Source organism: Lycium barbarum, chromosome 7 (genome assembly GCF_019175385.1).
Source record: "Lycium barbarum isolate Lr01 chromosome 7, ASM1917538v2, whole genome shotgun sequence".
In the NCBI taxonomy this organism is placed as follows: Eukaryota; Viridiplantae; Streptophyta; class Magnoliopsida; order Solanales; family Solanaceae; genus Lycium; species Lycium barbarum.
The window spans coordinates 106,986,035-107,004,394 of NC_083343.1; the positions used below are offsets into that span (position 1 = coordinate 106,986,035).

Consider the following 18,360-nt stretch of genomic DNA (forward strand, 5'->3'; position numbering starts at 1 on the left):
ATGAAATAAAAGCTATTATGAAATGCAAATCAATTCTAACATTTTAACTTTCAAACACGGAAAAAAACATAGTTTCTTAAAACACTATTACTATCATACTATTCATTTTATCTCCCTATAAGCAAGTAATCAATAAAATTTATCAATATTACAATTAAAACATAACTTCTTCATGAACAAAAAATAAAATTATATGATAATTCTGATACATAGGACTTATGACCAATGACAAGTGAAAATGTACAATTCCGCTATGTGTTTTTTTTTTTTTTAAAATTAAGTGATATTCACCCTCACGACGTTCTCAAATAGTAAATATCCAATACTACGACTTGTTATATGAGTTACAACCAATCTTCTATTTCTATAGATGAAAAACTATTAAGTATCATTATTTTGTTAAACAATTATGAGGGTGAATGATTTTAATGAAGGAATTTAAAATATAATTTGTGTAAGAACTGTTAGGCGAGCCCTGGGCGTTGGGCGTTAGGCGTGTTTAGGGCGTACGGTTGGGCGCTTAGGGCATAAGCCTCATAGGAACTAAGCCCCGCACGTTAGCCCCAGGGCGTTTTGCCACTGCCCTGCACCGAGGCGAGCCCCGGGGCGAGTCCTAACACTGCCTTTTAAAACAATGGTTTCTGCCATATGGACTTTGGCCCAAAATCCTTTTTTTTTTCTACACGGCTGATAGGGATTGACTCGATAAGGAAAATCACGTTGGGCTTTAGCCCAACACCGAATGCAGGAAGAAGACGAGCCCCTTGGACTCGTACGCGAGGGTCATGCATAAAAACGAAAGAAAAAGGATTAGTAAAGTGAGGATTTACAAGACCTGTTCTTCAAATAAAAAAAAGAAAGCAAATAGCCAAAACAAATATAAAATATCACTTAAATAATAAACAAGAACAGAACCTTGACATGCCAACTTAATAGAGCAGCTTGAACACTCGAGACAAACAAATGATTTATGTATACATTACGTATATTTAAGTATATCTCGCGTATACACATTCATAAGGATACTTAGAAGGTTAATATTGGAAAACTTTTGCCCCCGTCTTCCCGATGTTGCACAAGTTCCAAGGGATTTCATGAATCCCCGGCATGGCTAACACCGGGGAGGGTTCAAGCTTAATCCATAATGACCAACTAATCTCCCTATAAATGTATTAGCTAAGGTATACTGGTCATATACATACACATACATAATCAAACACAATATACTTGCAATGCATAAGATACAAGAATTTAAACAAGCACAAAATCACCATAGCGTCCATACTTGAAATTGGTTTATACATGCTTTTAAGTGTCCCTACTGGTTTAAATGCAGTATACTAGCCATATTAAGAACAGAAGAACTCATAGTCATATTTAGATGGACACCTAGATTAGAATAAGCAGTATAACATGTATAGATAGGATTTTACTCAGCTAGTCAATGGAACAATCACTATGAGGAGGATAACTACATAGATGTGCTAGTATGCTTTAAAAAAGAAGAACCAGGCACTTCCCTCACCAAACAGTCATGGCAATGTATCACACAACCCCCACATTCAGACAAAAAACTAAACATGATGTCAGTGTACAGAGTGGAATACATAGCATCAGCCCTTCACTTAACCAAAAAGGGACAACAAGAAGCACAAAATTAATCATGATCCAATTTGATCTGAGGAAGAATGAATACATGGATATTCAGTACATTTAGGCCATTTATGGTTTTACTAATGCATTTATTCAAGGCACCTCATTGCACATAATACCATAATGGAGCAACAATCTTCAGTAAAAACCAGGACTAGACTAGCATACAGAGAAACATCCACATCTGGGGCATTACTACGCAGTAACTAACTGATTCATGACACACATATGACATGTAAACCATGATTAACCATAACAGGATACACAACACATGCTTAAACATAGATAAACTTAGGCTAAGATAACATTTTAAAAAAAAATACTTTGACTAGGCAAAGCTAAATAAATATCAAATCATGCTTAACTGTAAAATAAATCATCATATAAGACTTCATTGGATTAAACTAACTTAAGCAGGCTAAGCAATTCAGTTATTAAGCGAAACAGGAGTATCTTTCTCATTTAACTGTGATCACAGTTTCAACAACCAAATTAAAGTAATGTATATCATCTTATTAAAGCAAACTAGGCTAAACATGGTACAGTTCTCAACAAATGAAACAATGAACCTACTTAGCACAGTAACTAATCACAACTAATCATATAAACAACCAGTGATGAACAAAAACCAAAATATCTAAGCATGCTTAGCTAAATAAGATTAATACAACTAAATAAGCACATTAACCAAGCCACAGAACTAATAAATGAACTACTTGTCTAGCATATAAACAAACAATAGCCAAAATGACCACATTGACACTTAAAAAAAAGTGCAGAAAAATAAAAGAGAGGGAAAATACATCCACTTAAATGCTACTAACAACATCATGACTATACTGATAACCTACTTAATCAAGCTAAAATAAAGTAATAAACCAATCATAAACTGAAACTTAATAACCTCTAATCATAAACTAAGCATATAATAAGAAGACAATCATAATCAATCAAAACTAAGCATATAATTAGCAGATAACTAAAACTAAGCATATAATTAGCATAATGAATGAATATTTAATACTAAAACAGGGAGGAAGATTACCTTTTTCGGGTGCAGTGAACAGGGGCTCGAATCTCAGGTCTACGCTTGAACGCGAGCGATGCTCGGTCCCTTTTCGAGTGCAACCCTCAATACCCAAACACAACTAAACAAAAGAGAAAACAAACAAGATTTAGACTCGATTGGAAATTCTACTGGAAACTGGTTTTTTTAATTCAAATAAGACTAAGTTTTGAAAGCTCTTTCCGAAATTTAGTATCTCTTCCCAGATCAAAAAAAACCTCCAACACTGAGGATGGGGTTCTTTATATAGAACCCCGAAAACCTTAATTCCTCTTCGTTATAGTTGTAAGGCGAGTAGGAATGGAGGGAAAAATCCCTCCAAAATGTTTGAACAACCAATCACATGCGAGTATTTTTACTTAATAAGTGGACAAAACCCATTAAGGGTTTTCAGATTAAAGCAGAAGAAAGTGGAAGAAAACAAAATTACCCTCTTTTCAACGGTTGAATCCGGATGGGGGAAGGACGGAATCATTAAGTCCATCCCCAAAATGACCATGCATGGTCTGTGAGAGGTGAAAACAGCTCTGTCAATTTCCCTTCGCGTCGAGGAGCGTAGAAGAGAGAGAGAGAAGAGAGAGCAGCAGTGTGGATGAGGTGATGACCGTTTAGGGTTTAGATGAAATAAAAAGATTGGGCCGGGTAGGTTTAAGCGGATATAGGCTGATGATATTCGGCTGGTTATTAACGGGTAGTAGGTTGGTTCATTTAATGGGTAATGGGCTGGTTTCATATGATTTAAGCCTTAGCCCCAGTAATTTTAGGACTGATTATGGGCTGATTATTATGGACTGGTCTGAAAATACTTGTGGGTTGATTGGGATCGGATTTGGACGAATGGGCTTCTGAATTTAAATGAAGGATCCATTTTAATTAACTATATATTAACGCGTGCTAAAATACTACCTAGTATAAAAGTATATATTCATTAGTACTCAGATAAAAATAAAATTACATGAGATCATAATAGTCGTGCGATAATATTTTTTAAAGTTTAACAGTAAGTAAACACTATCGTTTAATTGCAAAAATAAAAAATAAAAAAAAATAGATGCGACGCGGGTGTGCATAAGACGGTAAATAGAAAATGTTAAAAATGACCGTAAGGCAAATCATAATAATGGCAAATATAATAATAATAATAATAATAATAATAATATTAATAATAATAATAATAATAATAATAATAATAATAATAATAATAATAATGATAATGATAACGATAATACCCGTAATAATAATGGTAATAGGCAATGACTATTGTTGGATAATAACAAAAACGATGGTATTAATTAAAATTGTGGTAAAATATAAACGACTACTCTTAAGCTATCGCAAATAAATATTTGGAAGAAAGACGGGTCAAAATTGGGTGTCAACATACAGTATGGTGTTGTATTGTATTGTACTGCTTTAATGAACACAATGTTTGGATAGACTGTATCGTTTGTTGTGGTTTAATAATATTTGTATTGTTTGGTTTGACTGTATGGTATTGTATAATAACTTGTAAGTTTACTAAAATACCCTTCACTCTTAATTAGAAATTAATTTATATATATTAATAAAACTCAGTAAAGAATAAAATAGGAACTTTAAAAAAATAAGTTGGTAGTGGGTGGGGGTGGTAGAGGGGTGGGTGGTTGTGGGAAAAGAGTGGGGATAGTGGGTAGGTAGGGGTGAGTGGTTGTGGGGGTGGGGCTGGGTGGTGGTGAGGAGTAGTGAGTGGGGTGGTGGAGGGGTGGGTGGTGTGAGGTGGGTGGTGTGGGGTGGCGGAGGGGTGGGTGGTGTGAGGTGGGTGGTGTGGGATGAGGATGGGGGTGATTTGTTGTGGGGTGGGGTTGGGTGGTGTGAGGGGTAGTAGGTGGTAGTTGGGGTGGTGGGGTGGGTGTCAGAGGAGTGGGGTAGTTGAGGGCAGGGGTGGGGTGGGGTGAATGGCAGGAGGTGGGGTGGGGGTGAGTGGTAGGGTGGAGGGTGGGGTATAATGGAGAAATAAAATACATAACCACGAAAAAATCACCAAATCCGTGGTTTCAAAAATTGGGACTTTTCATGGTTATATAACGATGGAATGAACCACGGGTTTACAACACCATACCACATAATTTTAAGAACAATGGAAACAAACATGATTTCATAGAAAACCATACATTAATGAACCACGGGAAACCACCATCCAAACAGGGGGTAAGAGTTTTTTATTCTTGGCATGATTGAGACTTAAGATATTGAAAGTACGATAATAATGTTATAAATATACTAAAGAAAAATTACATATACATGGACAATATTAAATTAAATTTTTTCAATGAAAAAGATATCTCATTTAATTGGAGTTGAATACTAATTTCAACATGATTATCATAAATGTAAAGTAGAAATGCATAAACAATTTCAACCTTCCTCAATAGAATATGATTCGCATCAGTTGCTTGTTTTCTTTTTCCGCTTGAAAAAGGGACACCAGCTGCTTGTGATTCTCCATACAAGCACGTGTACTCCATTATATCTCACCTTTAATTTTATCTTCTGAAGGCTGCCCAGGTTCTTTGACAACTTCTACTTCCTAATCATTTTAAAAAAAAAAAGTATATGAAATTCAGCTCATAGATAGAAACAATTAGTTGAAGTATGTACTCATGTGTTTTTAATTTACATGTACCTGTTGAAAATAAAAAATCTGCACAAAATAACCAATGAAAAGATATTGTAGGGAGATGCTTATGTTGCTGGTAAACTAATTCTGGAACCATGTACACCTTATTTAAGTGCCCAAATGGTGCTGATGCATAACCCATTAGTCTTTTACTGCTTCAATCCCTTTCTTAGTGGTTTGATAGAAAGTGTCATGCTGGACCTTCTTACATCTTGATCTTTCTAGTCTAGTCTAGCGGACGTTTTCCTTCTTTAAATATTTTTTTTATGATGGGTCTTTCTAGCTTTTGTTGTACCAGTTACATATGTATTGATAGTGTTATTAATTAAAGAAATAAATGTTGTTTTGAGTCCCGACCTCTTCGGTTCCTGAAATGAATTATTTCTAAACATTATAATTATCGGCTCTTAATTCAGTTAAAATCGTGCAATTCCTGTAATTATTAGTGATTGCCGCTACTTTATTGAAAAACTCTTGCAACATTCATTGGCGTTGGCTGAAAATTAAAAACATCCCATTAATTCCATGAACATGGATGAAATATTTGGAAAAGGAACGGCCCTTAATCATTATTAATATGACTGAACTATATTTAGTATAAATATTTTTATGTTTTGTATATTATTAAATTAAATATTGCTATTTAATATATAATTAGATGTTTTATTTATTACATTTTGATTTAGTGCAAAAGGTAAAATTGTCAACTTTGAAGATAAAAGTTTTCCACTTTTAATATAATAGGATGATTATATCCTCTCTACAAACTCTTTTTGCCATCTTAAGCATATGATTGCTTTAATAGTTCTGCAACCTCTATTATGATTTTCTTGGCGGTGTCGTATACCCCATTGTATTGCTTTACTAGTTCTGCTATAACAAATAAGGGAACACTTTGTATATTCAACACTTTTGAAGGCCTACCTGGGCAGGTTAGAGGCTTGTTAAATATCGATAGATGGCAACTTTCTTCATTTAGAGTGAAGAAGAAAAAAGCAAGCACCCTCACATATGAACCACCTTGAATTTTAGCTTTATATCCACTATGTAACTATTTTTTGCTGTTAGTTTTTTAGCATTATAGACTTGGTTTCCAAATTCTAACTCTTGTAGTAAAAGGTCAGGCAAAGTCCCCCCTTTTACAAGGATTATTCTTAAAGTGGCTATAAAATTGTGACTCCGTTTGAAGGTTTAAAAAAAAAAAATTAAAAAAAAAAAGAGGGATCCTTTACCCTAATCTTCTGGGCTTCTATTGCATTTATAATGCCAAAATAATATTTCAGCACACTTATAGCATTACTAGTTTCTCTACACATGCGTTATATCGAGTCATATAATAGACATTTTTATAAAATAATATTTACATTATTAAATAAAGAAAAAAAGCTCAAATATTCCATCGAACATTCATTGGCTTTGGCTGGAAATTCAAGACATCCCATTAATTCCATGAACATGGATGAAGTATTTGACAAAGGAACGGCTCTTAGTCATTATTAATATGACTGAACTATATGTAGTATAAATGTTTTTATGTTTTGTATATTATTAAATTAAATATTGCTATTTAATATATAATTAGATGTTTTATTTATTACATTAATAGTTTGGTCTATTTATGCCATCGTCGTGATCGAAATGGCTCATTCATGTCATTTACTGAGTTACCATTAACATCTCAAATGACTAGTTTTAAATAAAGTAGTAAATATAAAAATAATACCAGATTGGACACGTGACCTTCAATTAAATGGTCCACGTCAATTACCGGTGCCATCGAATTAAAACTCACCCCAATTAAGTTAATCCGATCCATTCCCTTTTAACCCGATTTTCGTGCTCTGAAAGCTCTGATTTTTCTCTTCTCCAAAGCTAAACCATCAATGGAGGATGAAGAAGAAAAAGGGACATTCTTCACATGACTTGTTAGGATCAGTGCTCACAAGACCCAAAAAGACACGCAGTTAAAAGTGTTATCTTAAGAGGGCCGGGGGGTGGGGGGAGGGGGGGAGATGTGAGGCGAGGCATAAGTCCCATAGATCTACGTGGTGTATGTTTCATCTATCTTTAATTTTATAATTTTATTACTAAAAAAATAAGCAAAAGTAATTTTTTCAGTAAAATTCTGCAAATAAATTCAAATAAATCACCAACAATATAAGAAAATTATTACAATTATTATTTGAGAAATGTAACAACACAAAAAATGATAATAGCCTACATAATTTTTAAAATGATATCTTCATCTGTTACACCCCGGAAAAATTTCGTGTTACCGAGGCTACAGACGACTTAGTATGGGCTCAGGGGAGAGTAAAGATATACAAGGATTAGGGATGAATATTCTGTTATATATGTATAAGAATAACATATAGACGACAATGGAGGCCATATGGTGTAAGTTGGTTAATACGTTACTTGACAAATAGCCCTCGTAACCGTAAGTTAAGGGGGGCCTGCATGTTGGAATTTTATAAAGGGCATATGACAAGTTATATGAATGGTACATAGGAAGTTTAGAAAGTCTTAAGAGGGACACTTAAGCCAAATATCAGCATAAGCGCTCCAAAAGGATGATTTAAGGATACGTTTTCGGGTGATCTAGCTTTACGAGGCCAACACACCATTATACGTTGCGAATTTGGGAAAACACAAAAAATTAAAGTTGTAGATAATTGAAATACCTTTCCAGCCATAGGTAGTGGGCCTTCATGCGACATAGGGATAAAAATTTATGGACGTTTTAAGGAGGAAAGGTCAAACTGGCAGTGGGCTCGGCCCAACCCGACTCCGAGTCGGGTCAGGCCTACTTCCTTGGCTATTTAAGGAAAATTTTCACCCATTATCTTCCTCATTGCATGCCAAAAGATCTGGAATATATTAGAGAGAGAGAGTGAGGAGAGTTAGAGAGATAAAGTAAGGGTTCGATCAAGTTCGAGGCCCCGAATCCCGAGGCTCGTGAAGGATAAAGTGTAATACGAGTTGTCGTCGTCGTTTCAAGCTAAATATTGAGCTTGGGGGATGATATTTTCGTGGTTGAGCTGCTGCTAAGGTATGTATTATTTTCTCATCTTTATTATTGAGATGACTACGTGGAGATTTAACGGATTAAAGTGTTAGAAATATAGTTATAATTATCGTATACCGAATATTAAGGCGTTGTGGTTTAGGGGCTGTTTTGGATAGAATTGTAAGATGAGTTTAGTTATATTACTGTTGTAAATTGTTAGATTTGTTGTTGTTGTTGTTGGTTATTAGCTTAATTTGGAATTGTTGGGTTGGTAGGATTATAGGGGAGATGCTGTCCAAATCCTGTTAGGCGACAGAGTAAATGATTAGTTCGAATAATCTTGTTGGCCTAGTCTTAATCCCTATATTGTTGATGGTATTTTAGTTGACTAAGCTCGGGAAGGGACTCGAGGATTAGCTTGAGGCATAAATAAGGTATGTAAGGCTAACCATTCTTTCATATTTTGGCATGATCCCTTTTACATGACTCCTAAAGAACGTAAAACATAAGTACTCTATTCTTAGTTGGATTTGGAGTCGATATCCAATGTCTTGTTTCGTTCATGCTATACTCTTGTTGATAATTCGAAGGAAGCTTCTGCGATACATTATACTTACATGTTCACTACAAAGTAAATGGTAAATGAAGGAAACTCTAAAACTTGTTCTCAAAATCTCTCCAAAGGGAGTTGTAATAGAAACCACTCTGAAAGGGGTGCAACATTTTGTAACTTCATTACATATTCATACTGTATATCATATGTATTGTTATTGTTCCACCTGATCAGCTGGATTATGATATTCTTAAGCCGTAAGCGGCTACCCGAAGGGGCCACCCTAGCTAAGCCGGAAGCGGCTGCCCGAAGGGGCCATTATGACTACGCCGGAAGCGGCCGTCCGAAGGGACTAATGTGTTATTAGCCGGAAGCGGCTACGAGTAGGATATTCTATATTTATATTGTGTCTGCTAGAATTTGTGTAAGGGACCATATGACATGGTTCAAAGTGCTGTTCCAGGTTACTCCCAGGTTGCTTTCTAAACTTGCTTATTGTTACGCTTTTCCTTGTTTTATGATTCAGTATTGCCTTACATATTCAGTACATATTCCGTACTGACCCCCTTTCTTCGGGGGCTGCGTTTCATGCCCGCAGGTTTAGGGACGCGGTTAAACGATCCAGCCACCTAGGAGGAGTCAGCATTGAGAGTCAGACAGCTCCACTTGCTTCGGAGACTATTCCTATTTTGGCATAATTTTGTTTGTATACATTATGGGTACGACGGGGCCCTGTCCCGTCACTTATGCACGGTCATACTCTTCTAGTAGTCTGCGGACAGCGTGGGTGTCATGGATACTGTTTGGCCTTGCCGGCCATTGTTTTGTTGTACAGAAGTACCAGCATTGGCTTGCATTGTGATATATTACGTATATATAAGTATGTTTTGGGATGTTTTGAGTTACAGATGGACTTTGGCATTCTATTTACAGCTTTCAAACTTAGTTAAATAGACCCTATTGAATGTCATGTTTGAGTACAGGTAACAAAAGTTGGGTTATCGGGCAGGTTAAGCTCGGTCACTCGTCATGGCCCTAGGTTGGGTCGTGACATCATCCACTTCATCATCAATCTCCATATCTATTAGTCTTTCCCACCCTCAACTAAAATTTGTGCTGATTTTTCTTAGTATATTTGATACAAGGAGAATGGTAAAAAGTTTTAGAACACTGACAGTAAAGAATAAACTTGCTTCAAAAAGTTCTATGAAATTTCTATACTATCAATTTCAGACATAATCATCTTAAAATACTATTTATGGTAGTGTTATTTTCTGTGAAAGTTGCTTTCTTTATTTATATATTTTACAAAAAATCACTACGACATGAAAAAATGATAACATGAAGTTTATTTATCATTACACCAATAGTAAAAATCATAATCTATAGCAAAATTACTTTTAAAACAATAAAAAATCAAATTTAACACCCGGCGCGTATGCTTTTACGCTTGGGGCTTACGCAGTTGCTTGTAGGACTTATGCCCCAAATTTTAAAGCATACGCCCTATGGATCTACGCCTTTCATTTGTGCCTCGGATTGTTTTTGGTACGCCTACTCTGGAACTCGTCCCGAAAACGCCTTTAAAAACACTGGTTAAAAGTAAGCTAATTTTAAAAAAAAAATCAAATGAAAAAAGCAAGAAAAAAAAATTGTGAACTTTTTTTGTATGCTATTATTAAAGTGCAAGGAAGGAGGGGGAAGTTGGAGGTATTAAGTACGAGAAAGAGAGAGGTAGAACCTTGAATGGTTATTCAATTTTGGGTAATTGGCAATCATAGTCACTCAACGTTGGGTTGTCTTCCAAATGTCACTCAACTTTGAGTTAGAAGCTTGGATTGTCACTCAACTTTGGGTAATTGGTCATCATAGTTATTCAACTTTGGTTTGTCTTCCAAAAGTCACTCACCTTTAGCTTAGATGGTCACTCAATTTTAAGTAATTGGCCACCATAGTTACTCAGTTATTTAATTTAATAGAATTTTATATTCTTAGAATAAATTCTTTTACTATTTATGTCTTAAAATATTACTTGAGACATCTCGTATAAGTATATATTTGGATGTTCATTATTTTTATGTATTAATGATGAATAATATTCTAAAATTAGTATTACATGCTCTAATTAATTAGTTTACTTAACAATATTTATAGTTGTCACGTAATTAAATAGGTATCATAAAATATATTTAGGGCTAAAATGACCATTGGAGCTAACTAGGCAAAGTTGAGTGACTTTTGAAGACAAAACAAAGTTGACTAACTATAGTGACTAATTACCCAAAGTTGGATGACCATCCAAGTGTCTAGCTAAAAGTTGAGTGACTTTTAGAAGACAACCCAAAGTTGAGTGACTATGGTGGCCATTACCCAAAGTTGAGTGACTATCAAGCTTTAACTCGAGAAAGTGACATTGCGGAAGGAGTTTGATTTCAGGAGGGGTCCACCTCTTTTATGGAAATGGAGAATTCTTCTTCGTCCTCCATTGATGGTTTAGCTTTGGAAAAGAGAAAAATGAAAGCTTTGGGAGCACGAAATCGGATTAAAAGGGAATGAGTCGGGTTAATTTAATTGGAATGAATTTTAATTTGTGGCATCGGTAATTGATGTGGGCCTTTTAATTAGAGTTCACATGTCCAATCTGGTAATAGTTTTTTTTTTTTTTTTTTATTTCCTAGTATTTTAAAATCAGTCATTTGAGTTGTTAATCATAAGTGGCATGAATTAGTTGTATCACTCACAACGATGACATAAATGAACCTAACTATTAAGTAGTGGCATGGATGAGTCATTTCGAATTGTTCGATGACATAAATGAACCTAACTATTAAGTAGTGACATGGATGAGTCATTTCAAATTATTCGATGGTATATTTGATCTTTTCCCTATTTTAAAAAACAAATCCAAGCAGGTAGCCGTGTAGACATTGACCTAACAAAAACGAATGCAAGAGAAGCCCACACATGAGGACCTTAAAATAATGGGGATATTGATAGGACTAGACAATGGGTTTGAGTCGATGTTTGTAAACCTTCCCTTTATCGATCTTGATTTGCTATAAATTCTGGAACTAAGGACCTAGCTGAATCGGAGAGCCCAAAATTTCACGGGTATTATAGAATTACGTTAGGTACCATATGAATAGGCCTGAGAAATCCTTTGAAAAGTAAATCCAATTGTATTGTTTGGATTCAAAGGAATATTTGAATCGAATGAAACGAAAAAAGAAAAAGATTCTCTAATTGTGGTAATCAAATGATTCGAGGCAGAATAAATTGGGTTGGGAAGTAAAATCATTCATGGACCCCCTAATATAAGACTTGATCCTAGAAAGACTAAACGAAAACCATGTATTGGTTCAGATAAATTTATTTTTATAAAAAAATAAAAAATGAAGAATTTCATGACTTCATTAACCTGACCAGGAAAACAGAAGTTTTTCTATTTTTGTGATACTTTTTAATTGAATGAAATTGTAAGTATTTTTTTGAAAGGGTGGGGTGGGATGCAAGAACGAAAAACTTAATCTGCTATTGCATACAATTAGTATTAGTTGTGTGAGATTTCATTTGTCACACAAGTCAATGGATCCAAATTTTATATTTTTAGGTCAACAAACTTTGAATCCACTAATTTGCAAGATAAAAGGAAATTTCATACAATTTGTATAAGTTGTGTATAGCACAACAAAAAATTTCTTTGGGTTGTTTGGGTGGTGGGATAAGGGATAACAATCCCAGAATGAATGTCCGTTGAATAGTCGATATGTATGCAAATCAACCCCAAATTAATACAAATATATATACAGAGATAATATCAATAATATACAATCCAGCATAAAATATTACATCCACGTAGCCATATTTTTAACAGAAAAGGGCCAAATATACCCCAGTACTATGAGAAAAGGTTTAAATATACCCCTCGTTATACTTTCGATCCAAATATACCCTTGACGTTATACTATTGGTTCAAATATACCCTTGTACTACGAGAAAAGATTCAATATACCCTTCCTCCGTTAAGATTGTCCAAGGTGGACATCCAATCCTACGAGTCACTGACATTTGATGAGGTAGATACCACGTGGCATGCCACCTCAGCGCTGCTAACCCATTTTACCCATTTCCTCTATTTCCTTCCCCTCCGCCACTAAAATTCCCTTCCCCTCCACCACCATTAATGGTGGCTTTACTTTCTTAAGTGTTAGTGCTTAACTGAACTCGACACATAAAATAAAACTATTGACAGAGCAATTCTTAATCAAGAAAAAAGATTCCTTTTGAGAAGATCCAAATTTTCTCCAGTAACATCTGAAAGTCACATATGTGTATTCCAGGTGGCTTTTCAAAAGAGTGTTAAATTAATTTAGTACATAACTAATCCAGAGCATGACATTTTAGAAAGATGGTTGTTTAATTGATTAAGGCCGAATCTACAGTGTATTTAAGTGTAGAGATTTGTCCTTCTTGTCCAATTCCACCATTAAATTAAGGACAAAAGTTCTGTTTTAATGCATTGACGATAGTTAATTTAGTGGTGGAGGGGAAGGAATTAAATAGGGGAGATGGGTAAAATGGGTTAGCAGCGCTGAGGTGACATGTCACGTGGTATCCACCTCATCAAATGTCAGTGACACGTAGGATTGGATGTCCACCTTGGACAATCGTAACTGAGGAAGGGTATATTTGAACCTTTTCTCATAGTACAAGGGTATATTTGAACCAATAGTATAACAGCAAGAGTATATTTGGACCGAAAGTATAGCGAGGGGTATATTTAAACCTTTTCTCATAGTACAGGGGTATATTTGACACTTTTCCGTATTTTTAATTTACATCCGCATAATCAACCTTTTTTTTGCAACAATATTTATAGACATGATATACAACGTTATACAACATTATACACTTACTGTAGACAGTGCATCAACCTGTATAAAAGTGTATAATAATGTATAATAGGGTCATTTTGGGTAATATTAGAAACACCAGCCATTTCGGATAAATATTTTCTCCAAATAGACATAGAGTGTTATTTTCCCTCATATAATTATATTTTATTAAAGAATATAAATATATTTCATTAAAGAAAAGGATTTTAAAAAATTATTTTGGTGGTACCATGGAGATGTGATGAGGTGGCTGGTGAATAATGATGCATGTCAGTTTTGCCACATGACCAGCCACTAGGGGTGACCAAATCTCCCATACTTGAATGAACGAACATAAATGATGGCAATAAGCATATCAGAATTAGAGAACGTGAATGGCACTCATGTAATCACGTCCAATCCGCGGCTACTATTCCTTCACCCATCTTTCTCTCTTCCTATTTATACTCTTGTGTCTCTGCATTTGAATCAATTAAAAACAAGTGATTTGAACAAGAAACGTGTAGGAGTTTAAGAGAAAAAGAAAGACAAGATAACAACTTAGGAAAAAGAGAAAGAAAATAAGAAAAGATGTCGTGGCAAACCTATGTGGATGATCACTTGATGTGTGACATTGAAAATACAGGTGGCCATCTCTCTTCTGCAGCTATCCTTGGCTTTGATGGCAGTGTCTGGGCTCAGAGTCCCAATTTCCCTAAGGTTAATTCCTTCTTCTCGTTTCCTGATTAATTCGGGCTAGAGATCATTGGATTTATTAGCCCATAATTAAAAATATTGGGTTTGAATTTTGAGAATAGATAAATTTTGAGACAAATCCTAGTTCTTGGCTATGTTCCTTATTCTCGTCCAATATTGTGTTTTTGGTATGGATCTATTCTTGTATATTTGTTACAATCACATTCGTCATGAATCTTATACATTGTGTTACTCGCTTCATATTGATAAAGAGGTAAAAAAGACATTTTATATGAAAATAATAGAAAGCATTATCATGAATTCATGATGATGAGAACATAATACATGAATTGTGTAACAAGTTCTTTCAATTGTCAATCATTGTCATTACGATCAATGTCAATGTGGATTAGTATCTATGTATCTGTATGTCTCTTTTTATTTTCTCATTTTAATCTGTTTCAGTCTTTCGCTTTTAGCTAGATCTGTCATTGATCAAGATGCTTTCTATAAAAAGTAAGATTCTTGTATATTTTGTTACGATCTCCTCATATCACGAGTCCTATATAATGTGTTGCGATCGCTTCATATATTGATAAAGAGGTAAAAACGACATTTTATATGAAGAAAGCATTTTGATCATGAGAACAGAACATATGAATCGTGCAACAAGTTCATTCGATTGTCATTCAGATTCAAGTCAATGTGGATTAGGATTTACTTGTCCGTATAATTTCTCTTTTTATTTTCCCTGTCTAATGTGTTTCGATCTTTCGTATTTAGCAAGATCTGTCATTGATCGTTAAGTTTTTTATAAGAAGTAAGAATCGATCTTGATATAGTCATGAAATTCAATGGACATTTATGAACACGTAGTCGGTAGTCCTCCTTTAAATCTAAAGGTAAATTTATAACAAACTTATAATATTAGCGTATGGTCACGTCCTCACTGGAAATTTATAACATCCTTATCAATTGGCTCATTTAGGAGAACCATAGCTAGTGTTTTTCCAATCGTCCTATGTTTCATTTAACAATAAAAAAAAATGGAAGAATAGTCTAAATAGTCGTTCACATAACCGTCTTAATCAATAATAGCCGGCTGATATATAATTTATGTATAATAATTCATATGTATAATTGTGTATAATTATTGTATAATCTATGTCTACTGGTTAAGAAAAGTAAACACTAAATCTGGCCAACCCCCCCCCCCCCCCCCCCCCCCCCCTTTTTTTTTTCCTTTGGCCCAAGAGTGATTATATTCCAAAAAATTTATTTCAAGCATCTTTTCTAGTGGAATGGATATAGATAATTAATATAACCAACTGCAGCTAATTTGAGGTTGATGCATAATTAATTACTAATGCTTGTGCCATTTAATCTTATTTTATGTAATGTGATCTTGCTAACACGTGGTTTAATTTGCTGCATTTTTGTGTGCATCCAGTTTAAACCAGAGGAGATCACTAATATCATGAAAGATTTTGAAGAACCTGGACATCTAGCTCCAACTGGTCTATTCCTTGCTGGCACAAAATACATGGTCATCCAAGGTGAACCTGGTGCTGTGATCCGTGGGAAAAAGGTATCCTCCCTCTTTCTCTTCTTATTATATCACTCTTCCTATCTTTCTTTCATTTGTGATCGGTATGATAAGAGGTGGATTCAAGATTTAAATTTGATAGATTTAATTTTTAAAATCGTAACACTTATTTTTTATTCTTGAAATTATGCATTCGGAATAAAATATTTGTTGAAATTTTAGTAATACACAAATAGGATGACGCGTGGTAGCAGAAGCATAAGCGGGTCCGAATTTTATGTCAATGGACTAAAGTACCAATGCACCTAGGGGTCACAAGATTAGCTCATGAAATATGATCCGTCCAACCCGTCCAGTAATTGGCTCAGCTTGTTTAGTCCACCTAAGTCAGCTTATTTAAAAATTGGATTGATTTGTAGCCCAAATTAATTCATGAGAAATTTTGGTAAAATATTTTCAAAAAGACATTATTTTTGTTTGACATGTTATATATATCCAAAATAAAGATTTTTTTTTTATCAGGTACTTAAATAATAAAAGAACAAATAAAGAAATTAAACTTAGCAAGAATTGAGCGGGTTGAGTTATAAACCGCCTTTTAGCCCAACCAATTTCAACCTAAGTAATTTTTGGCGGATTAATGGTCCGGCCAGTTATTAACTCAATCCATTTTGACCTGTCCAAATTCAACTCAACCCGCTTATTTAACACCTCTAACTTGCGCTTATACTTCGTCGCAACAATGTGTTTCGATTTAATTTAATTTCTATTTTTGAGTGATTGTAATTTTTTATTTTTTATTTTTTTGGTAGGGATCTGGTGGCATAACCATCAAGAAGACTAACCAGTCTCTGATTTTTGGTATCTATGAGGAACCAGTGACTCCAGGACAGTGCAACATGGTGGTTGAGAAAATTGGTGACTACCTTCTTGACCAGGGCTACTAATTAAGTCTCTCTTTAAAATTTGATTATTGCAAAGTTGAATTTTGTTGTATTTGGTGATTGCATATGTATCTTCTAGGGCCAAATTGGCACTGAAGTTCTTTTTTTACTTTTCTTTTACTTTTTTGGAAAATAACAAGCAGCATGAGATATTTTCTCTTTTAGGATTGCTACATATTTCCCTTTTGGTGCTAAAATTTACTTTAACTATATTGTGTATTCGTCATTTTTAGACGTTATATTAATTGAATTTCTTGTCTGAGAAATGGTGGCTTGGAATTTACTTCTTGTATTATTCAGAGTATTCACTTTTCCGATGTCATAACAACGTAAAATTCAATTCCCTACAAATGAACCGTATTAAGATCAGACATGCAAATCGCGTTACAAAATCAAAATTAAGTAACAATCTTTTATTAATTTGTTGCCCAAAAATAATATTCGAATTAGAATTAATGCAGCTTCCAGTTCACTTCAGAATGCCAGGAACATCTTTAGGAAGAATCAATATTGCGGTATAATATCTTTATATTATTTGATATTATTTGGTAACATATTTGTAGGGAGATAATTACCATATATTAGTTAGTTTCCTTGTTTCACTAATTACCATGTATTAGTTAGTTTCCTTGTTTCACTAGGATCTTAGTTTCCTTGTTTCACTAGGGTTCAAGACTATATCCTATATATATTCTCTCTTGGTGAATGAATGGAACAAGTCAAGATTGTATAGTTTCTACATGGTATCAGGCCACACGTTTTTTTTCTTCTCTTCATTGTAAATTTCCATGGCCGGTGACGCCGTACCTCCTCCACCACCACCCAAAATTGAGTCTAATTCTCCCTATTTTCTCGGTCCTCAAGACCGACCCGGGGACTATATCACGCCTACTCGTTTCAAGGGCGCATCAAATAACGCTGCCGTCGGTAATCAAATAACGCTGCCGTCGGTCAGCACTTTACTTCCGAACAATGGAAGGCTATTACGGGATTTTTTGGTAATGCTACAATTCCCGAAAATCGCTTGAATGGTAAGTTTGATGTTTTTTCTTGGATTATTGACACTGGTGCTACTCATCATGTTACTGGTGAGAAATCTTGGTTGTTTGATGTCCATACTGTTGATTGTCCTATTGGTTTGCCTAATGGTGAAAAGGTGCTTGTTTCTTTGGAAGGTTCTGTTCGATTGTCAGATAAAATCACCTTACATCATGTCCTTTATGTGCCTTATTTACGTTGCAACTTACTCTCCGTCCCCCAACTTACTGATAATTTACATACTATTGTCTCTTTTAATTCGTATATGTGTGCTATTCATGACCCACTGAAGGAGCTGATTGGAACGGGAGTTAGGAGGGACGG

General features: G+C 34.7%; 1 protein-coding gene across 1 annotated transcript; it reads left to right on the forward strand.

Annotated features, from left to right (window-relative positions):
• Positions 1-14,287: 14,287 nt before the first annotated feature.
• On the forward strand, positions 14,288-17,264 carry LOC132602385 (profilin-1). The gene is made up of 3 exons (XM_060315258.1): positions 14,288-14,532; positions 15,959-16,096; positions 16,867-17,264. Exons 1-3 carry the CDS (start codon positions 14,404-14,406, stop codon positions 16,999-17,001), a joined length of 402 nt encoding a protein of 133 aa, XP_060171241.1. The 5' UTR covers positions 14,288-14,403; the 3' UTR covers positions 17,002-17,264.
• The last annotated feature ends 1,096 nt before the right edge of the window (positions 17,265-18,360 follow it).